Consider the following 24,904-nt stretch of genomic DNA (forward strand, 5'->3'; position numbering starts at 1 on the left):
TCTCTCTCTCTCTCTCTCTCTCTCTCTCTCTCTCTCTCTCTCTCTCTCTCCTCTCTCTCTCCCTTATTCTCGTTCTTCCTTGTTCAAATATTAGATATCATCTCATTCAATTTATCCTTAAGAAATAAATATATCTCTCATTTATTTGGTTGCTTCAAGCAAATCATTTTGACAATTACTAATTTTTCTTTTTGGAATATTTCCTCCCTCTTTCTATTTCCTTAATTATACTCAATCAAAATTGTTGACATTGGATGGACCTGCATGTCTTTTCTACCCCTATCTAGTTTCCTTTTAATTTGTCCCTTCTCACTATATCATAATTTTGTATTACCTAGATCTCTTCCTTATAGATAGAGTTTTCCTCATAAAAATCATCCCCCCTTTCCTTATCACCTTCTACTTATCCAACACCTTCCCTTGATATTTATCAAGTTAAAAGAAATTTTCTCATTACTTTAATAGCCTCATAGTTTGGATTGATGCCATGCATTTTGTAGTTGTCCTTTTTTATTATTTAATTTGGCGAGAGACAAACCTTCTACCAAAGCTATATAGCTCAATGGGAAAAGATTGGAAAGGCCCCCCTTAACCCCATAACTCCCCCCTTTGGGTCTTCCTTTTATAATAATTTATTATTGATCTAAACAAGGAAAAAATCTCACATTTTGTTCTGAACTCGAAATGCTCACATTCACTATGAACGTGAATCTTCATCTTCTTGGAATGGTTGAATATGTGATTTATGTGTGGTAGACCCTCCCTCCTTCCCTAGATCCCACATTTTGCATTCTCTCAAGTGGATTTTGTTTAAAGAATCCATTTTGCCTGATTGATTTCCTTATTCTAGTTGTATAGATATTGTTCCCTCTATCTTGTGTATTTTGAAAATCATCTTAAAAGGATCTAGACACTATATTGTCAAGTAGGAGGCATGTCAATTGTTAGATATGAGACATAGGAATATAAATTTGATAGATATCAAACAATATCTGATTCTTATTATGACATGGGTTCAACATAAGTTTAATAGATTGTATTCTCAGAAAAGAAAAAAATAGTATAACTATACAGGAGCAGTCCATACGTTGCTATCAAATAATAAAAATAAAATTTAACAATAAATAAATAAATAAAAATTTGATTAAGAAATATTTTTTTACAAAAATTATGATATTACTATTAGAATTTAACTCTCTAATTTTTAAGTCAAATTCATTAAACCTTCCTTTTATTAATAGTGATTGGCATCTCATCAGAATTAATAGAAACTTAGTAGTCATTAGCACTATTTAACTTTTCAAAATTTCGTCTATTACGCACAACGATAAATTATTGGTGGGAGAGATTATAGCCGTCCAATTTGCTAGATATGCTTGATGGATTGCGGTCGAGGAAAAATAGTCTCCTCCCACGTGCGAGCTCAGAGTTGCGCTAGTTGTAAAACTGTACCTCGAGCTACTACGAAAGACATAGATCGCATCGTGAAATGTCGTCCACAAAATCATAAACAATATCTCCAGTACTTTCTTATCTAATTAGGTGTTCTTATTGCATCTAGAAAATCTCTCTGCAGAAAGGAGAGGGCTTGGAGGTAACAAATGGCCGAGGTTGTAAGAGTAACGCTGAATAACGGGATGAGGATGCCCGTAATAGGGTTTGGTTTGGCTGCAGAGGATATCATCATATCCAAGGGCTCTGCATCACTCGATTATATTAGGACCCCAATACTGACAGCCATTCAGGTTTTGTAATGCAATCATTTTATCAGCATTCTCTCCCTTTTCAATTAGTCATTCTAAAGCACAGGTATCAAAACATACGAACGTTCTATGTGTGCTTCTTAGGTTGGCTATCGGGCATTTGATACTGCAAGCGTTTATTTCACAGAAGGCATATTAGGACAATCTCTGAAGGAAGCCATTGAAAGGGGTCTTGTATCCCGGGAGGAACTTTTTGTCACATCCAAGCTTTCCCCCATGGACTCTTATCCTCAAGACGTCGTTCCTGCCCTCCGGAAAAGCTTAGAGTAAGTCAAGGGATTGAGTTTTATAAGCAGATATAAAATTATTGTTGAGTTTTTCTTATTGGGACTTTTGTATACAGGACATTGCAGCTAGAATATTTGGATTTGTATCTGATCCACTTACCTCTGGCCCTTAAGAAAGGTGTCGTACATCCTAATATAACGTCAGATGACGTCGTAGCAATGGACGTACAAGGTGTTTGGAGGGCAATGGAGGAATGTGTTCGACTTCGCCTCACTAGAACAATTGGAGTCAGTAATTTTTCTTCTAAGAAGATCAGCGACCTGCTTGCCTTTTGCAACATACCTCCTGCTGTGAACCAGGTGCTGCCCTCACTCTCTTGCTTCCATAGATATCTTTTATAACTTCCATTTAATAGTTGTCCGTTGCCATTCGCTTGCTCCAGCTAATAAAATCTAAACCCAAAACAAAATGTTTTATAATTAATAAATGCTACCAAAATTTAATCGATGCCGAATGGCTTTATTTCAGAAATAGCGACTCGATCTGCGTATTAAATTTATATCATGAAGGCTCTCAATTGTAGGAAGGCTCTCTGCATGAATTTCAGTATGAATGCTTTGGTACGACCATCAATACTTAATGCAAATGTAATACTATAAATAGATATTAGTATTGGAGTCTCATTCTATTAACTAGACAGCAGTTATGCATCGACGTTTCTGCAAATGGCAAAATTCTAAAGCGAGGTCTCTTTTAAATCCTTAAAGCGCTATATAGGACTTTGTCTGAGGATAGAACGTTGGATGGCCCATTACAAAATCAATGGACATGCTGTAATGACTGCATCTTTCAGCTGAAGCATTTAAGCAAAAGAGAAGCTTAATTTGTTGGTGTTCGCTAATATCCACTACAACGTTTTCGTTTTCAGTCTGATGAGTGATTTCTCCAATCTCAGTTTTCATTTTCAGTTTGATCCATGATTTATTATTATCGCTGATATCAATAAAATTGGGTTTTGTATTTTTTTAAGCAGCTCCTCTGTTCTTGTTCTGTTTTTTTCTCACAATTTTACTTTTTCCACTTCCAACTAGATTAGTGCAGCTACAGCTGCTAATTTCACATTATTGCCTTTTGTGCCCTAAGTTGAATGCCCCAAACGATTTCCACTTCAGTCGCTTCACAATAAGATTACGAGATTTGATTTTTCGTTTGGCTGATCGCAAAGCATTTAACTGGCATTCCTTGTCCACAATAATTTGTATATGCAAACTACTAGTTGTTTCCTCGAACGGATGGTTTCTTGTCCTCGAAATTTGTGAATCATGGAACATTTTCTTCTTGTTTGGGTTATTTTCTTCATAGACCGTGTCTCTTACCTTGTCGTCAATCATTTTTCTTTCTGGATCGAGCTGTGGATGATTCTATGTATGGCATTTTCCTTAGATCGATCAAATTTTGGTTGATAGTAAAAATTATGGTCATCCTTAAAAAATAATTCAATCTTGACTATTTAACACTTCTTCTAGTTTAAGAATCAAGTCTTATTATGCGATGTTTAAGAGGTTCCAAAAATTACATGTTTCATATAACAAAAACTATGATGTGAAATAACAAATAGATTTTATGAAAATCAATTTATTAAATATATAATGTAAATAATAGTATTAAAAAATATGTAATGGAATTGAGCCAAGTTAAGGTAATTCAGAATGAAAATGCTTTTTCAACAAAGTCATAAGATGGAGACCATTGTTCAGCCTCTATCAAATCAATTAATGTGTGAGCATATATTGTCAACCAATAAATTTAACCATAGAAATATATCATGCGTAGACTATTCATAATAATGGGTATGCAACAATTAATAGATCTCATATATATTAGTCAACCTTTACATAACACAAGAAATATTTCTTACAAAACCTATTAAAACTAAAATAAATAAGTATTCACCAAACAAGTAGTTAATAATAGTATGATTTACCATTAAGCTAAATATCTAATAGCTTAAATATAATGCACACGCATGTACATAACACTATTATCTAGAGATTTATTAACATTTAGAACATGAAAATATTGTGTATATAGCTCTTTATGTACAATAAGCATAGGAATTAGTTTATATTGTCCCAATTACAATGTGCTCATTTATAATTGTCAAAAGATTAGAAGAATCAAGATGACACTTAAATCAACAAGTATTACATGATCCACGACCACATGTCAAAATCACTTTAATGAAATACATTTAATTAATAGATTGATACATTGTATTTTTCTATGATATTTCTATATTCTAGCATTCATATTCTTTAAATAATGAATTTATATATTTATTTCTCAAAGTGGTACTATTTAGTATTAGAAAATAGATAAACCAAGGAAAAGACTATTTGAAACACATTTGTTTCTCTTTGTGTTTTATTTATAATGCAACATAGAATTCTTATAGGAAATAATTTTGTAACATGATATAAATATAAGTAGTTCTTTATTTTTTAAATTAAAAGCAACAAAAAATGGGGGATGAACCAAACTAACAAAATATTATAGAACAACTATAAGTGAGAAGTAACACAATTTAACCTACCCCTTTCTCAATTTCAAAAACCCTCACATTAGAGTGTCTCAAAATCTAACCATCATTAAAAAAAATGGGTAATCTGAACCATAATAAAAAAGATTCTAGGGAAGCACTAAGAACAAATGCCATAGGGGTTGAGTGCCAAGATAGCCATAAAAAAAGAAAAGAAAAACCAAGAGGAGATCTAGCTCTCCTTGTTCTTATCTTTACCTTCTAGCTTATCCAATAGTAGCTACAACTAATCATTTGCTAGGAACATGTAAAAGGAGCCCATTGCATCCATGACTACTGTAGAAGTGAGGCTTTCTTTCTTTGCATGCATGAGGTGAAGATTTGGCACAACCAAGTGCATCACCTTGACCACAAACCTGATAAAATCATCAAATCACTACTCTAGAGTCTCATGCCTCTCCTCTAGCTTCTTGAAGCTATTGTTCACATCTCCTAGCCCATCCATAATACTTTGATTTTCACCTATCAAGGTCCCTGGGGTATCCTTATTGACTGTCTTCTTTCCTTTTCCCTTTTAGAAAGGGAGGAGGTGGGACTCTCCCCCTTTTCACCTCCCTATTTATCATAGGTGTCATTATTTTGGGTGTTAAAGACATGGGAATGAATAGGGCTTAAATGAGTTCTTTCTTCATCTTTTCCCTCACTACCCGTGTCCTCATCCATAATGTATTTCTTCTAGAAAGCTTTACTTTCTCCCCTTTTTTTTGGCAAGAGGGGGGGGGGACTGTAATTTTTTGCTATCAATGGAATCATAGATAGGAAGGCTCTCAAGTTTAGGTTTCAGTTCCATATTCACACAATTTTTCTTATTTTATAGAGATCTCCTCCTACCACCTTCTATTTCCACATCCAAGTTCATGATCTAGATATTCTTATCCATCTTAATTTATTTAAAGATGTAGTGTAGAGAGGACTTGGGACTTTAGGTATCAAGAGTAGGCATCACCTTAGTTAAGATTTTGGGGGTTGAGGTAGAAATAGCCAAGTTAGGGAGGACAAACTCAACACTAATATGATGGGTAGGGAAAATACATTTGTAGGAATTGAATAGTTTGAACATAAAAGCCTAGTGGAGGATGTTATAAGGTCTACCTATTTTTATCTTCTCCCTTACCTTGATAATATTATCTTCCATAGAGTGAAGTATGAGGTAGGGAATTGAGACACTGTTGCATTTGGACCCGAATTCTGATGGTAGGCTACCACAATTGCAACTACCACCCATTGCCTAAGTAACAGTACCATGAATTAGCTCCCATCAAACTTTTCTATCACAAATAAAGACGACAAGAGCATCTATCACAAGTACGAAGAATAAAATGGTTGAAACTTGGAGGAAGGAAATGGAAAGAGTTCATCTTCATGCCTCCCTAATTGTGATAATAAACTGTCACAATTGTAATAGCATAATATTTTAATCACCCATCACAATTGCAACAGTATTACAATAGGTGTCTTGTGGGAGCAATGGCTATATGTTGGAATAGGCCATCATAAGTGTGATAGGTATGCAACAACTATATTGTGGAAGTGATGATTATCCATCAGAACAAGTCGTCACAATTTGGATGGGTAGCTGAATTTTTTTTTATTTAAAGAATTGTTTCTTGTCCAATAAAGTCCTTTTATCACTGAGAAGGTTATTAGTTCTTTTTTGCAGTAGTGAAGATCAATTATAGATGACCGAATTGTAAATTCAGTGGGTAGATGTTCTATGTACAAAATATCATGGGACATTGGACTCTAATTTGTTTTATATAACCTTATTATAGATGATATTTTTGAAAGTATAATAATGAGTGTCTTATGCCTTTTTTCTAGTTGGTTTTGTGAACAAGATTCAAGTGCTCATCTACTTTTTAAGACCATAGGCAAAAGGAGCCAAATATGAGTTTAGCTTTAGATCATCTTGAGAGAGGAGTCATTTGAAGTAATCCTGGAGGCTACATGACCAAGTTAGACATACAAAGCACAATAATATAAGAAATATTGTACAAGGGATAGAGATTTGGCATATATCTTACAAATGTATGTAAATGGCTAATTGTAATCATTTTCCATACAAGTTTTAATTGATATTAGTATATCCTTTATAGTTGTGGCATCTACGTGGATACACATTTTTGTTATCAAATCAATCTATCTTGGTTATCATTCACTTATAATTTTGTATAGGTTTTTGTTCTAATAAATTTAAAGCTATTTTAATTACAGTAGCATATTAAACTATCACATCCTTCTACATTGCCTGAAACCAAAGATTCACACAATTAGTTTTCATGCAATCATAGGTTAATGTTGAAGTTCACTTGGTTTTGAGAATAGTTTAATATTTTGTACTAATCAGAGAAAATCACATGAAGGTGGAAGCTCATTTGTCCCCCACCCCCAACATCTAAATTCCCCATTGACATCTAAAATCTTTAAGAAAGGATCAATATTTGAAGTACAAAAAAAGGTTCTAGGCCTGCAAAGGTGACATCATTTTCCCATCTTTTGGTGCATGTTATTTTTTTTCACATCTAAAGTAAGATTCTACCACTCTTAATTGAGATTACATGTGCAACTGCATTTGTATATGCATGGAAAATAGGCAAAGATGAAAAAACACAACATCATTACATTTATTTAGTAGGTCTATTAATATTTAAAAATTATAGAGCATCATGGAAATTAGAACTCTAGTTGCTATGGCCAAGAGAATGTCCTTCGCATGCTAGCAAATAGAAAGTCTTGAATTGTGTGTTTGCTGAGGACATTACCCTTGCCTATAAGAGTCAAAGTTATAATGTTTGTGATGGTCTATAACTTAAAAATACCTAATTAAAGACCTCTAAGAAAAATATAAACCTATTGTATTTTTTAGCTCTACCTGATGTCGTATGCATATGAATTAAGCTTGCATATTGAATTTTGACATTCTTCTACCTTGCCTAAAACCAAGTGATTCACACAGTTAGTTGTCACCCAATCATAGATTAATTTTGATCTTCACTTGGTTTCAAGAATATTTTGATATTCTCTACTAATCAGGGCTAACCACATGAAGGTGGAAGTTCATTTGGCCCCACCTCCCCCACTAACATCTAAATTCACCATTAAGATTTAAAATATTTAAGAAAGGATCAATCTTTAAAGTACCTAGAATGTCCTCATCGCCTCCTAGTACTCTGAGGGGAAGTCCATCTTCATTGCTTCCAAGCATTTCATCACAATTCTTTAGTGATTCTCGTACATCTAATACAGGTACATCTAGGAATGTCCTCATCACCTTCTGCATAAAATGAATCCAATATGACAAAATGGACCCTAAGAAATAATAGTTCAAGTGAAATAAACACATGAAAAGTTTGAGAGAAAAAGAGGGATCCACTTACCAATAGGCTTTGTCATTGCATCTATGGCCATGCTATGTGTTGAGTAAGTTTTATTGTTTTTCTATTGTACGAAGATCAATTTTTTTATATAGATATATACATACATAGACACACACACACACACACATGTCTATATGTATGTATATATACACTTATATATGCATATACATGTTTATATACATTTACATATGTATACATACATACATACATATACAAAGATCATAAAGGCATGGCAATGAAATCCTAGATCTCCATGATGTCCACAATCCACAAGATCTCTTTATATATATACATACATACATAGACACACACACATGTGTATATATATGTATATATATACACATATATACATATACATTGCATGCAAACATAGATACATGCATGCATGCATGCATACATACATACATACATAAAGATATATATATATATATATACACACACATAAATATGTACATACATATATACACACATACATATTTATACATATATAGATATATCCATACATACATACATACATACATACATACATACTTCTGCATATGCATTTTAATCACCTTTGAAAACAATATTTGATCTTGCTAGCTGAGAATAGATGATTGCTCATTTTATTGTACTTAATTTGATATTAGTTCTATGGGAATTTGTAATCGACCCAACTATTCAGAAACTAGACCAATTTAACAAGGTTATGGCTTGTTTCTTTCTAAAAATATCTTCTATGATATGTTTTTGTAATATTCTTTAGAACTCTGCACTTTTTTCCTGGTTTGCATTATTGTTCTCTCAATAAGTGAATAGAGAAGCTTCTATTTATGTCTATGTATGTTTACACACACACATGTATCTGTCTATCTATCTATCTATTTATCTATCTATCTATCTATCTATCTATCTATGTATATATAGAGAAGATTCTCTTTATGTATATGTATGTGTATATATACATACATAGACATGCATATGTGTATGTTTATGTATGTATCTGTATATATACATACATAGACACACATATTTATGTGTCTATGTCTGTATGTATATAGAGAGATCTTTTTCAAGGTGTGCATTACATCTTAACACAATAGAAAAATTGATCTAGCTGCATACATATTTCAAAATCTAAATAATAAAACAATAAAGCTCACTCAACTTGTGCTAAGTGACTTACCTCAAAATATCCACACACACACACACATAAATATATAGTGTGTATGTACATGTAGGTGTAATATAATGCCCATTAACGATGATATTAACTCTACCTATTTTTATATATATATATATGTATATATATATATACACACACACACACACACACACACACACACACACACACACACACACACACACACACACACACACACACACACACACACACACACACACACATAATATATACATATACATAGATCACAAGGTTACAACAATGAAATACATTAATCACAATGGCATGGTAACAAAATCCTAGATCTCCATTGATCTCCACAATCCACAAGACTTGTCTATATATATACATACACACACACATCAACAAACCCATATGTGTGTCTGTATGTATATAGACACACACACACACACACACACATATGCATACATATGTATATACATACATACGTATATATACATACATACATATATACATACATATATACATACAGATACACATACACATACACATACATACATACATACATTTGCATATGCAATTCTATCACCTTGGAAAACTGTATTTGATCCTGCTAGCTAGGAAAAATTGATTATTCATTTTATTGTACCTAATTTGATGATTGTTCTACAGGAATTTGTAATCAACCCAACTAATCAATAACTAGACCAATTTTAACAAGTTTATGGTTTGTTTATTTCTAAAAATATCTACTATCGTATGCTTTTCTAAAATTTCTTGCAAACTCTACCCATTTTTCTTGGTCTGTATTTTTTTTGTGCAAGATCTTAAGGTAAGCCACTTGCAAAGGTTGAGTGAGTTTTCTAGTTTAATTATTTGGATTCTGGAATATGTATAGAACTGGATCATTTTCCTATTGTGCAAAGATCTCTCTCTCTCTATACATACATAGGCACAAACATGTAAGTGTGTATGTATGTATATATATGCATATACATATGTCTACATACATATGTATGCATGTATGTATGTAGTTATGTGTGTGTGTGTGTGTGTGTACACACACACACACACACACACACACACACACACACACACATGTACATATATGTATATACATACATACATACGTATAAAAGAATAATAGTAATAAATGCATTACATTTGCATTTTCTCTACCATTTCTTATAAGAGTGTTTCAAGGTTGAGAAAAACTTCAACATCCTTTGCATGGTTTAGAGGCTTCTGCAAGGGAATGAGCCTCATGATTATGACATTTAGACAAAAGAACTTGCTTCTTCAACTCCTTAGACTTAACTTTTCACTAAAGTTATTCTTCTAACAGTGAGAATAACTACAACAAATTCCTTGGAGCCAAGGGACCCTGAACCTATGCTATATTTTTTGGAGACATGGGAGAAGTTAGTACTAGCTTCAGTACTTTATAACATTCTAGATCATATAGTGATGCCCAAATTAACAATGTAATAGTAGATACTTGGGATCCTCACATGGGGAGTCTGCCAATAAATGCATGCTTACATCCTTGGTTTCCATTGTTGGGCTAGTGTATGGAGCCTTTATATCCAACCATTCATTATAAATTGGGGAATGTGCTTCATGCCTAGAATGTAAGTGATGCTTATCACCTTGGAAAAGTGTTCTTGATCCTTCTAGATGGGAACAATTGATTGTTCATTTTATTGTACCTAATCTAATGATAGTTCTACATGATTTTGTGATCAACCTAGTTAATCAATAACTAGACCAATTTAATAGGTTATGGCTTGTTTCTTTCTACAAATATCTACTATGATATGCTTTTCTAAAATTTCTTATAAGGTCTACCCATTTTTCCTAGTTTGCATTATTTTTGTGTAGGACTACCCATATCACATATAGGCACATTAAAATTGGATTGAGTATGGGAAGCAAGTTGTTGTTGCAAGGAAGAAACAATTTGAGCAATACTAATGATATTCAAATCAATAGAGAAAATAGGTAGCAATGACACATTCAACATCCTTGGAAGAGTGTAAAAATTAGCTAGAATAGAAGGTGCTATAGGTGGGACATTAGGAAATTAATGGGAGGATTAGGATAAGTGTAAGAAATACTCTTGTATGAAAGTTGTGAGATAGGAAATTAAGTAGATGGAATGCTCACAGGTAGAGAATACATAGTAAGACTACTAATAGGAGGATTAGATGATTGATATAAGTAGTCACAATAGGAGCAAGATAAGAAGGAATGCTAGAGATAGGTTTGGAAAGAGATGAGATAGGTTCAACACTAGTGATACATGAAGCCATTCCTATTTGAGATGTAGTTTGAGTTGAACATTTAACGTGAGTGCAAACAAGGTGATTAAGACCATGAAAAAGATCCATGTCCATCATTATAGATCACTTTATTAATAGCATCAAAAGAAAATATAGCATGGGTATTATGATTCTCTTAAACAAGTCAATCATGCATTTTATCAATCTCAGTAGCAATCTTATGAACTTGTTCAGTAGGAACCCTTAAAGCCTCATCTTCATCTTTAGATGAATGAGAGGATTCATGCTCCATAGAAGGATTAGGATAATAAGAAACCTTAGTATCACTAAATTGCCTAAAGATGGGAGAAGAGAAATCTTGATAAAAGTGAGCCATGTGTCTATGAGAAGAGAATACTATAAGTAGGGCTTGAGGTAATATAGCCCAAAGATGCAAGATTGTCAATAGCCCAAGGATGCATTTACATAAGACACCCAAGGTTTGAGAATCAAGATGTTCCATAAGCACATATTAACATTTGAAAAAAATTAGAACATAAATCCCATGCGCATTCCTAATCCACAAATCCTCTTCATCAACCATCCTAGAAGTTTGTCCAAACTTACTAATACAACCAACTGTATCATCAAAATTATCATTTCTTCTCTTGCTATTGCAACTACTAGGATCAAATAAATCATAATTGTTGCAAGCCTTAATTTGATTAGAAATTTTCTTTCTTCATCCTCTACTCTTAATTACAAAATTAGATAACTATCTTTCAATAGTAGGAACCTCAGATGTAGAGTTTTATATCTTCCAAGTGAAAGTCTTAAAAACACTTATGCTCTCATTACAACATTGGGGTCAGATTGTGATGATAGGATAATTTGTGGATTTTCATGTTAAATTTTGCAACTACCCTCATCATGGTCACAATATTGATCTTTGCATCACAATTGCAATTCCCATGTGAGTATAAAAAAAGAAAAAAAGAAAACACAACACAAATCATTTCCCATTTATTTTGATTGATTGTGGAGAGCTGCGTGCTAAAGAGGGTGAAGAGCTCTGAACATTGGTGGGGATTTCATTTTTTTCCCTTGTGGTCACTGCATTTCATTGTCATGCCCTTATGATCTCCATATTTAGTTGTCGTGCCCTTGGTGGAGACCAGTGAAGATCTAGGATTTTGTTGTCATGCCCTTGTGATCTTCGTGCCCTTGCTCTATGATTTTCTTGAATGGGAGAAGAGGTACCTATGTAATTGTTATTTTATTTTCCTTCTAAACATGTATCTCTTTATATTTCCCCAGAAGGTGATTAGAGAAGCTTATCTCTATGTATATGCATGTGTATATATACATACACACATATATGCATGTGTCTATGTATGTATGTATGTATAGAGAAGCAACTCTTTATGTATATGTATTTATATATATAGATATACACACACATGTGTGTGTCGATGAATGTATGTATATATATATATATAGATCTCTATGTTTATATATATGCATAAATATATACATACATAGACACACATATATGTGTGTCTATGTATGTATGTACACACACACACACACACAAGTATATATATGCACATACATACATACATACATATAAAAAGATCACAAGAGCATGACAAATAGATGTAGAAATCACAAGGGCATGGCAATGATCATGAGGGAACGGCACTAATATCCTAGATCTCCATTGATCTCCACAATCCACAAGATCTCTCTATATATACATATATACATACATAGAAATACACACATGTGTGTATAAGTGATGGGAACACAACCCAAGAACAAAATGGACACAACAGAAAAGGGAAATTGTATTAACTGAGAAAATAAGCTAGTACAAATAGTATAGAGAAAATAAACTTCAAAACATGCCCTAAGGGTTTACAATAGCATAAATCTGGAGATAATTTCTCCTTTTAGTCCCTCCTCTCAAACTCCACTCCGAACTGCCTTTTACAATGCCAAAAATCTCCTTAAATAGACCTCGGAGGGTTAAGGACTAGGAGTACATTCTAGAAAGTGCTAGTAGGCATCCACCGACCAAATAGAAGGTTCCAGAATCGGCGTTAGAAGTCGGTGTAAATCTAGAAGAATCCAAAAACGGTAACCGAACTTTCGGGAGGCATAACTTTTGAACCGTAGCTCCGATTGACGAACCGTTTACATTTTCGGAAAGCTCTCAAAGTGCTCTATAGCCCTATGGAGGATCTTTGCTTGTCCCCCATTTTTTTGGCCCTTTTTGAGGTCATTTAATGCCCCTAACCTGACTTTGAAGCATTCTTAGGAGGTCTCCAAAACCCAAAAAACTGCAATAACTTTCAAACCGTGGGGCCTTTTGACCTGATTCTTTTTTGGAATGCTCTAAATCACAATTACATTCATCTGGCCAATTCACACCTTCTAGGTCACCAAAATGATGGCCAAATTGCATGCTCCTATTTTTTTGGGATTTTCAAACACACTGATAGTGGAACTGTGAGAGTTGGAACCTTTATTTGACCCAAATGGGTATCCAAAAATGTAAAGACATGAAACAGAAACTAAGTCTAAGTACATTTTTTTGGGTGACACAGGATTGCCCTTATACCTCTGGATGCTCTTGCATCAATATGTATGTATATATACATATACACATGTATATATATGTATATACATACATACATACATGTACATACATACATATAGATACATATATACATATACACACATATACATACATACATATATACATATATATACATGCATACATATATACATACATACATACACACATACATATATACATACATACATACATACATACATACATACATACATACATATGCATATGTTATCTTATCACCTTGGAAAATTGTACATGATCTTGCTAGTTGGGAAAAGATGATTGTTCATTTTATTGTACCTAATTTGATGACAATTATACATGAATTTGTAATCAACCCAACTAATCAACAACTATACCAATTTAATTGGATTATGGCTTGTTTCTTTGTAAAAATATCTTCCATGATATGTTTTTGTAAAATTTCTTGTGAACTTTGCCCATTTTTCCTAGTCTACACTATTTTTGTGTAGAATATTGAGGTAAATCACTTAGAATGGCTTGAGTGAGTTTTATTATTTATTATATGGATTCTAGAATATGTATGCAGTTGGATTGGTTTTCTATTGTACCAAGATCTATTTGTATATGTACATTCATAGGTACACACATATGTGTGTGTATGTATGTATATATGCACATATAGGTATACATATACATATGTATATATGTGCATATTTACAAACATAGATAGATAGATGCATACATAAATACATACATACATACATACATACATACATACATATACATAAAAAATAGTAATATATGTATTGCATTTTCATTTTCTTTGCAATTTCTTATAAGAGTGTTTCAAGGTTGGGAACCACTTCAACATCCATTGCATGGTTTAGAGGTAATTTCATTGTGGCAGAGGCTTCTACAAGGGAATGAGCCTTGTGATTACGACATTTACATAGAATAAAAAATTTCTTCTTCAAATCCTTACACTCAATTCTTTAGTGAATTTATTCTTCTAGCAATGAGAATAGCTACTACAAATTCCTTAGAGTAAAGGGACCCTGAACCTATGCTACATTTTCTATAGACATGGGACAAGTTACTTCTGGCTTTAGTATTTCATCACATTTTGGATACTATAGTGATGTCCAAATTAATAGAACAAGAGATACTTGGGATCCTTGTATGGAGAGTGTGCTAATACATGCATGGTTGTACATCCTTGGCTTCCATTATTGGGCCATTGTATGTGATATAGTAGCATCAGGACATGCAAGGATCCTTAAAGAAGAAAAAATATGGATCAAAGGCAAGGAGGAGTTTAAACCAATCAATTGTCACATTATGAAGCCAAATGTGGCCTTTGAAGGCTTTAAAGATGATAAAAATGTAATGAATCCTAAAGGGCCTACTAAGGACCTTAAGATCTTTGATAGTAAAATATGGGCATAATGGCATATTAGAGTTAATTGGGTCCTTAGGAGACTTATAAAGGTTTAGGATTGGTTAAATTGTTCTCAAGGACCTAATAAGAAAGTTTAGTGTGTTAATTAGTTGTTCTATTCAATAAATGGTAAGTTGGGAAATTCAAATATTTGAATCCCAAAGGTTAATTCCATTTTGTAGGGAAATAATATTTAATGCATTTTAGGCATAACTAGGCATTGAAACTGATCCAAATTGGTTGGGATAGTTGTAAGGGATGCTATTAAGTTAAGTTTGAGGCATTGTACAAAGACAACATTATTGGGATTGATCAATTATAAAGATTGTGTAAAGAGAGCTAATATAAACATTATTTTTCAAGCATTTGCTGCATGGTGGCTTGACTATCACTGATTTCTTGTAGCCTTATAATCTCATCAGCCTTTTTGCATATTTTTTGATCAATTCCTTATGCACTGATATTTTTGAAGATCACTTCTTTCAAGTTTGTTTTCCCTACTTAAGGGTTTCATTGTTTTCATTAACACGTTTGAGTTTCTACTTCAAATGTTGATCTTTCCATGAATGTAGGAGTTCGATTCTCATGGAATGATCTTGTAACAGTATCTAAAAATCATATCTAACAATGTTTTTATAGGAAGTTCTAAGGATTGGTGATCACATTGGAGTTTGTGAAGTAAAAGGCACTAAATTCATGGTTATTGAACTGCATCAGGGATTCTATCCATTAGAGGTTGATGATTAATGATTGGAAGTTCTTTGGTATGTTGGAGATAAGGTGAAATAGCTTTTAATTTAGTTTGGAGGTGCTTGGAAGGCTGAGATTTAGAAAACCCTACTTTTGAGGGTTTGTAGGAGACTGATTTGGGGCTTTTGGGGTTACAAAAGTTTTGGGACTAATTCCTTTCTGATTTAGAACATTTACAACATAAGGAGAGACTATCTAGAGTTTGGGGTCTTGAGAATACATGAAACTTGTAGTTGCTTTGTTAAATTACCCTCTTTTCATGCCTTTTTGATCCATAATATGTTAAGAATAGGATATGGTCCAAAGGAACACATGGAACACTTTTGATAGTTATAGTATGGCTTAATGGGTATTTGAATTCATCATTTTTTGGGGAGTGTTTTGAAAAGTTTCAGAGCAAAGTTCACTTTTGTGTCACTATAGGGCTACTTGGAAATAAATTAGGCATCTCAAATGGTTTGATGGATTTGGGTGTTGGATGTTACTTGAGGACCAAAAATCAGTTGAAACCTTTTGAATCCACCTTGATTTGGCCTAAGACACCCATCCTAATCACTACGAAGGTGTTGGAGTTGTTTGTGTACTTTTTTCTTTGTAGAGGGTTTGAGGAATCTTGTACTTCCTTTATAGATTTAAGTGAGATTGACTTGGTTTTGACTCCCACCATCCTTATCTCTCCATCAGTATGGAGCCTTTATATCCAACCATTCATTATAAGTTGGGGAATGTACTTCATCCCTAGCATGCAAGTGATGCATCTACATATGCAATTTTATCACCTTGGAAAACTATATTTGATCCTGCTAGCTGGGAACAACTAATTGTTCATTTTATTGTACCTAATCTAATGAAAATTCTACAAGAATATGTAATCAACCCAACTAATCTACAACTAGACCCTTTTAACTAGGTTATTACTTGTTTCTTTCTAAAAATATATGCTATAATATGTTTTTGTAAAATTTGTTTTGATCTCTGCCTATTTTTGTTGGTCTGCATTATTTGTGTGCAGGATTTTGAGGTAAGTCACTTAGCATGGGTTGAGTGAGTTTTATTATTTTCTTATTTGGATTCTAGAATATGTATGCAGCTTGATCAAATTTTCTATTGTGCTAAGATGTAATAAGCACTTTTTAAAAAACTCTTTGTATATACATACATACATACATAGACACACACATATGTGTGTGTATGTATGTATATACATATACATATACATAAAGAGAAGCTTCTCTATGTATACATACATACATAGACATACACATATGTGTATGTATGTATGCATGTATGTATATATACAAATATATATACTTAAAGAGGAGTTTATCTATTCAGCTACTAAGGGAAATCATAGAGAAAGTTCACAAAGATCACAATGGCATGATATGACAAAAAAATATTAGATCTCTACCAATCTCCACCAATGTTCAAAGCTCTCCACCTCTTTTCGCATGCAACTCTCTAGAATTGATCAAAAAAAATGGGGAATGATTAATGCCATTTTTTTTTTGTTTTCATATAATCCATAATCCACAATCCACAAGATCTCTTTGTATATACACATTGGTACATACATAGATACACATATATGTATGTGTATGTATGTATAGATGTGCACATATATGTATACATATACATATGTATTAATACATATATACACACATACATACATGTATATATACATATATACATAAATACACACACACACACACATATACATATATACATACATACATGAAAACAATATTGCACTTTCTAAGAGTTTACAAATTTTCAACAAAATTAATATTTTAAAAGAAAATGCACCCAGAGAACTATTATCTTGGAAGGAAAAACATGGTGTTGAAATAGTACATAAAGTGCTTGACATGAGAGGTCTGTAAGTGAGGGTGTTGACCAATCTTGAAAACTTGAATGCTGAAATGAAAGCTATTGATGATCAAAAAAGCTATGCGAGAGTTACAATACAATGTGGAGTTGATTTTAGATATGGTAGAGGTAGATATTCAAAAGTTTGATAATCAAAATTTAAGGCATGAGAGAGAAGGAGCAACATTAGAAAGTCACTATATAGTAGAAACAACAACTAGAAAACATAGAGGATATTATGGGAGACACTAGATAGAATCCAAGAAAGTATTGCGGTAGGTATGATGACATTGGAATCACTTCGAAGTGTCTTTGATAATTTACAATCCAAATTTTGGGAGGACTACAAGTTGTGAAATTTGTCATGTATTGTATCTACATTTTCTTATAAGAGCATTCCAAGTATTGGCACAACCTCCTTGCAATGATCTGAAGTATCCATTGCATATAAGATTGTTTTAAAATTGGGAAGTTGAACATCCTTTGGATGGTTTAGAGGTAATGTCATTGTGGAAGAGGCTTCTACAAGGGAATGAGCCTCATGATTATGACATTTACATAGAAGCAAAACTTTCTTCTTCAACTCTTCACTGAAGTTATTCTTCCAATAGTGAGAATAACTTCTACAAATTCCTAGGAGCCAAGGGACACTGAATGTATGCTACATTTTATGGAGACATGGGAGAAGTTACTATCAGCTTCAATACTTCATAACATTCTGGATCATATAGTGATGCCCAAATTAATAGAAGCAATAGATACTTGGGATCCTTGCAGGGAGAGTGTGCCAATACATGCATGGTTACATCCTTGGCTTCCATTGTTGGGCCAATGTATGGAGACTTTACATCAAACCATTCATTGTAAATTGGGGAATGCACTTCATGTCTGGCATGCAAGTGATGCATCAACATATACAATTTTATCACCTTAGAAATCTATATTTGATCTTGCTAGCTAGGAACAACTGATTCTTTGTTTTATTACACCTAATCTAATGATAATTCTACAAGAATTTGTAATCAACCCAACTAATCAGAAACTAGACCCATTTAACTAGGTTATGACTACTTTCTTTCTAAGAATATTTGCTATGATATATTTTCCTAAAATTTCTTGCAAACTCTACCCATATTTCCTAATCTAATTATTTTTGTGCAGGATCTTGAGGTAAGTCACTTAGCAAAATTAGAGTGAGAAAATTATTGTTTTATTGTTTGGATTCTGGAATATGTATGTAGATGGATCAATTTTTCTATTGTGCTAAGATGTAATAAGAACCTTAAAAAATATCTCTAAGATATATATGTTTAGAAGGAGATATAAAGAGATACAAGTTTAGAAGGTTCAAAAGAAAAGAACATTTACATAGCCCTTGAATAAAATCACAAAGAAAGGGCACATAGATCATAAGGACATGACACAATAATTAAATCATAGATAAAGGGCACCAAGATCACAAGGGCATGACACAACAACAAAATCACAGAGCAATTAGACAATAATGAAATTTAGAGGTCATAAAGGCACACTAACGAAATGTACTAATCACAAGGGCACAACAACCTTTAGAGCTCTCCACCCTCTTTTGCATGTAGATCTCCATAATCAAAATAGCGGGGAATGATTTATGTCATTTATTTTCTATTTATACTCATGTGAGCATCATAATTATGATGCCAATGCCAGTATTATGATGGTGCTAGGGACAATTACAAAAAAAAAGAACATGAAAATCACCACAAATTACACTACTATCACAAATTGCCATTGCAATTTGACCCCAAATGTTGTAGTGAGATAAAATCATGATTCCAAAAATGGTTTAAAATGGGAAAATGATAGTAGTAAATTATATGGAATCTACCTTCTAAGGTGAGATAGAACACGATATCCTAGCATACCTATTTCAAGGAATTTGATAGAGCCATTATAAAAAAACCACAATGGTCGCAAGTTAGACTTTCACCTGTGCAAAAGAATTGGTTATGGCTAGCTTAATTTGTAACATGGGTTGTTTTTTTCCATTTTTGGCCATCCAAGGAGAAACCACCAACTTTAGAGATGAGTTTGTCATTGATCTCAAATGATATCCCATTCACAACCACTCACTTGTTGTTCTAGGTACTAACAAATTACATAGAGATAGGCTCATGATAACCCTCAATCCATTGCATAAATGACACCAAATCATCCTCCTTAAGTTAAGTCTAGGAGACTCATAATATTTCACAATGGACCTAGACTAAATGTGAATAGTGTTACCAACCATTTCTCTACTCTCCCCAAAATTTTCAATGAAATCCTTATAATATCCACAATTACCCCTACTAACTTGTAATGTAGAAAAAAAAAGTAGTAAGCCCAACACTTGAAAACTTGTTAAAGATGAAATTGAAATGGTGAATACCTAACTAAAAAAGGCTCCAAATAATATTTAGCCATGATGGGAACACTCCACCATGAATCATAAGGAGCCTTCATACTTTACTTTTGCTTCCAACCACAATTTCTTTCACCATCAAGTCAAGTACCTTCATTAATTACAACACCCATCCTTTTACTCCTAGAAAATTTGTACCAAATCTTTCAAAAGCCAACGTTCCAAATTAGGCAAAACTCCTCCCAAAATTTAACACCACTTAGTGGTCCAATCATAATCCTTTCATAAGTAATGATATTACAACCATCTTTTGGTAAGACATTCATAATAATGATTACCAAACAACATTTAATGTTACTCAAAAAATTAATCGACTCCATAAAATTATTTAATGTCTTTTACAATTAAAGCCCATATATGGGTTGGAAACCCATCAAAGTTCTCCCACCTATGCATGTCATTCGTTGCATGCTTAATTGAAGAAAACACATCTACAACCTCATTGTCTTCATGGTATATGAGTTGAATAGCCACTTCCCAAAATCTCATGGCAAGGGTATGGACATCCTTAATGACTTGGGGAAATATTCTAGCTAGCTTTACTTTTCAATTTAATTTCTTTGATAATAAGTTTTGAATCTCCCTCAACCAGAAGGTTTTGAATACCAGTTAAACTGGCATGCTTATTCTACAAAAATAGACCCATATCTTCAACAAAGTTTCTACTATGTTCACCACATTTGCTAGCATAGGCCATTGCCAGATTACCTCAATCATTCATATAATGTCATCTGTAGCCGCTTAGCTATCCTTTGCTAACCCATCAATGTGAATTTTAAACCCAAGGGTAGTTTCCATCTCACCTGTTGTTTAGAAAAAAAATTTAGAATTTTCATATTTGGATATCAAACTCAGTGTTCCCAAGTTATCTCTAATAATATGTTCTTATGGTGGTGGGGTATGGGGGATGCATTCATGTAATAGGTTAATAATAATTTGGATGGTAACTAGGGGGGAGATGATATATTTCTAAAAGTGCAATTATATTTCTCCTTCCATATCTATTAGCACATGTACATTGGTAAGTTTCAATTCTTGGTCACTCTACTTATAAATTTCCCCTTCTATTCAACCAGATTTTGTTGCATGCACTCCATAATCAAGTTTCAAAACTGGGGAGTGATCTCCTTAATGCTATGGGGTAATCCAAGATAAGTTTCTAGGAGGTTAGGTTGTTGTCATTGTAATTGCCTTGTAATCCTATCTTGTAGGCACATGTCAATGGTGAAAAAATAGATCTTACTCTTATGATAGTTTATATTCTAGCCTAAAACTTCAACATAGTCAGCTAGAAGCTTCTTCCAACATGTAGCTTATCTTATAGAAGAAATCCCAAAGACAAAGGTATCACCCACAAAATATTGATACCTTTTATTTGAACGTGTTCTATCATGGATAGGAAGTTTCTTTTGTGAACCTTCACCACAATGATGAACAAATAAGTTGAGAGAGGTCCCCTTGTCTCAATCCCCTAGTAGACTTAAATAATTTCCATGGGGTTCCATTAAAGACAACTAAATTAAATAGAATTGAGAACCTCCTTAATCATCAAAATAAATCTTCCCCCAAAAAATAGCCTAGTCAAGATATCAATAAGAAAATCACAATTAACTTTGTCATAGACTTTTGGCTCTTTTTGGCCCAGGACAAAGCCATTATGAGATGGGCCAATTCTTTCTCTCCTCCATAGAATGCATAACTACATGGGAAGTAATAGTTACATCCAATATTTTTTAGCCGAGGACAAAGCCATTCTGAGATGGGCTGATAAATTTATCGAGAAGGGATTCCAACTAGTTCACAAGGATCTTCGATAGGATTTTGTACGCTATATTGCAAAGACTAATGAGCCTAAAATCCTCCATCCTGGTGGGTTCATCAAGTTTCAAGACTAGGAAAATGTAAATTTGGTTAAGCTCCTTTAGGAATCTCCCTTTTTAATATGTAATCCCTCACGTCATAGGTGAGGTAAAATACTTGTTTGTTCAAATATTAAAGATTGTTTTAAAAAAAACATATATTAAAGTTTTTTTTTTTAAATTAACAATTCTAAAAAGGATCCTCTAAAAATAATTTGATGTTATCATGTGTTATATTACAAGAAATTAATAAAATGTAAAGATCTTAGAATATTTTATTAAAAAAATTTACTCAAGTTGTAGATAAAATGATTGAGATGACATATCAAACTAGAATGTACAACTAATAAATTTAATTTTTAAACCTAAACAATAGATGAAGTCCTTAACTAATAAAAATAAATAAAATTATATATAAATGTAGACAAATGCAATAATATAATTGAAAATATTTTCTTTACATATAGAATATGGACTTCTAAATAGACTAATTCATAATAAGAGACCAAGATAGCTCCAAAAAGCTAGTTCTTGGGAAAGATTGTACTGCCATAGAAATTCCAAACGTTACATGGAATATCTTATTGAATTATACAATGGATTTATATCTAGAATTTCTAAATGCTCTAATAAAATTATTGTGATACTTGATAGCTAAAAAAAGTTATCCTCATACTATCTATATATTCTAACACAATTATAGGTTAGAATACAAATAATAAATATATAAATTGATATTTAGTCTCTTAACTCTCAAAAATTTTCTTTTAATTTTTTTAAATCAAAAGCATAATATGTTAATAACTAAACTTGTACTCCATGTCAAACATTTATTTGCCCCTTGTATTCTCTAAATCCCTCTTTCTATTCCCTTGTGTGTTTCTCACTTCTCATCCATAACTATATTTATTTATTTATAATTCAAATCTCTCTTAAGTAGTTCTTTTATGGGTGACTATTATTTACCAAGAAAGATGGTATTACAATTATCATCATTTTGGGATCATTGTTGTACAACTAATTTGCCTTATTAAAAAACATATCCAATATTTCTTTCTCTTTTTTCATTTTCAATATTAAAATAAAAGTCATACTTATCTTTTATCATTAAATATAATCTAAAGGTTGATAGGTTACAATGATTCTTAAAATTTAGAATGTATACATTATAGTTTGTGTTTAGTATTTTATACTTATTATTTATAACTTTAAATATAATTTATTATTATACATTAATCAATATAAATTCTTTTATTTGATATTACCTTTTCTTATTAGAGACGTATCCAATATTTCTTTCTCTTTTCTTCATTTTCAATATTTAGATTATTTTTTATTTTTTATTTTATCATGAAATATAATCTAAAGGTTGATAGATTAAAGTTATTCTTAAAATCTAGAATGTATACGTTACAATTTGTGTTTACTATTTACTATTTATTATTTATAACTTCAAATATAATTTATTATTGTACATTAACCAATATAAAAAAAAAAAATTGAAATTGGGTAAGAAGAGAATAGCACATTCTTATGAATTTAAAAAAAATGGTTTTACTCTATTTCACAAGATATTAAACAAAATAATATGTTAATAGAATATAAAATAAGTTTAAAAACAAATTCTCTAATATTTTTTTTAATCCTTACTTCAAAACATGTTCTATGACTAGTTATAAAGTATATTGACATTTTTTGTGCAGGTAGAGATGCATCCTTCTTGGCAACAAGATAAATTGAGAGAGTATTGCAAGAGTGTAAATGTTCATGTTTCTGCATGGTCACCATTAGGAGGTGCAGGAAATTCATGGGGATCAAATAATATCCTAGATAATTCTCTTATTAAGGATATTGCATATAAGCATAGGAAAACTCATGCTCAGGTATTCCTTAGTTATTAATTATTTTGTACTTTCATTACATTATTCTTTATTAATGAGTTCTAACTTTATTTTCTACATTGATTTTTTAGGTGGCCTTGCATTGGGGAATAGAGAAGGGTGTAAGCGTCATACCTAAGAGTTTCAACCCTGTAAGGATATCTGAAAACTTCCAGGTATTTGACTGGAAATTAGATGGTGAAGACCATGATAAAATTAGTTCTATTAAACAAGAACAACCATGTATGTGGAAGGTCTTTGTAAATCCTATCAAAGGTCCATTTAAGAAAGTTGAGGAATTTTGGGACGGGGAAATCTAAATATATAGGAATATGTCATTGAAAATAACTATTTAGCTAACATGTGCTGACCATTTAAAAATAGATTTTAAAGTTAGTAGATAATACATATGTAATTTTTAATATAATTCATATTGCATTATACTTTTTTGAATTATTTAATAATATTGTTATTGCTTTTTTGAGCTATCTACACATATAAATACAAACACATATTTTTGTATGGTACAATTATTTTCCAGATATCTACTACCTCCTGTACATGGCAATACTTGGTTTTGGATTATATCCATATATGCTCATATTTATAGAGGTTTTCCTACAATGTATTATGGATGACAACATTGGTGTACTCGTTATGACAGTTACATTTATGTGATGAGTTTAGCATGTGGGATTATTCATGCATTATG

The 24,904-nt window shown here is 32.3% G+C and overlaps 1 protein-coding gene across 1 annotated transcript; it reads left to right on the forward strand.

Annotated features, from left to right (window-relative positions):
• Positions 1 to 1,576: 1,576 nt before the first annotated feature.
• LOC149546872 (non-functional NADPH-dependent codeinone reductase 2-like) lies at positions 1,577 to 24,645 on the forward strand. Its single transcript, XM_089791400.1, has 5 exons — positions 1,577 to 1,745; positions 1,848 to 2,029; positions 2,107 to 2,350; positions 24,016 to 24,195; positions 24,285 to 24,645. Exons 1-5 carry the CDS (start codon positions 1,602 to 1,604, stop codon positions 24,510 to 24,512), a joined length of 978 nt encoding a protein of 325 aa, XP_089647526.1. The 5' UTR covers positions 1,577 to 1,601; the 3' UTR covers positions 24,513 to 24,645.
• Positions 24,646 to 24,904: the final 259 nt, after the last annotated feature.

This window comes from Cupressus sempervirens, chromosome 7, assembly GCF_028749045.1.
Source record: "Cupressus sempervirens isolate cs-2001-9-10 chromosome 7, ASM2874904v1, whole genome shotgun sequence".
Classification (NCBI taxonomy): domain Eukaryota; kingdom Viridiplantae; phylum Streptophyta; class Pinopsida; order Cupressales; family Cupressaceae; genus Cupressus; species Cupressus sempervirens.

Bases quoted from the DNA above. Each gene is read 5' to 3' on its own strand.
- LOC149546872 (XM_089791400.1), top strand. From the start codon at position 1,602: ATGGCCGAGGTTGTAAGAGTAACGCTGAATAACGGGATGAGGATGCCC. The intron at 2,030-2,106 runs GTAAGTCAAGGG...TTTTGTATACAG, and splicing joins GCCCTCCGGAAAAGCTTAGA to GACATTGCAGCTAGAATATT. The intron at 24,196-24,284 runs GTATTCCTTAGT...TTGATTTTTTAG, and splicing joins ATAGGAAAACTCATGCTCAG to GTGGCCTTGCATTGGGGAAT.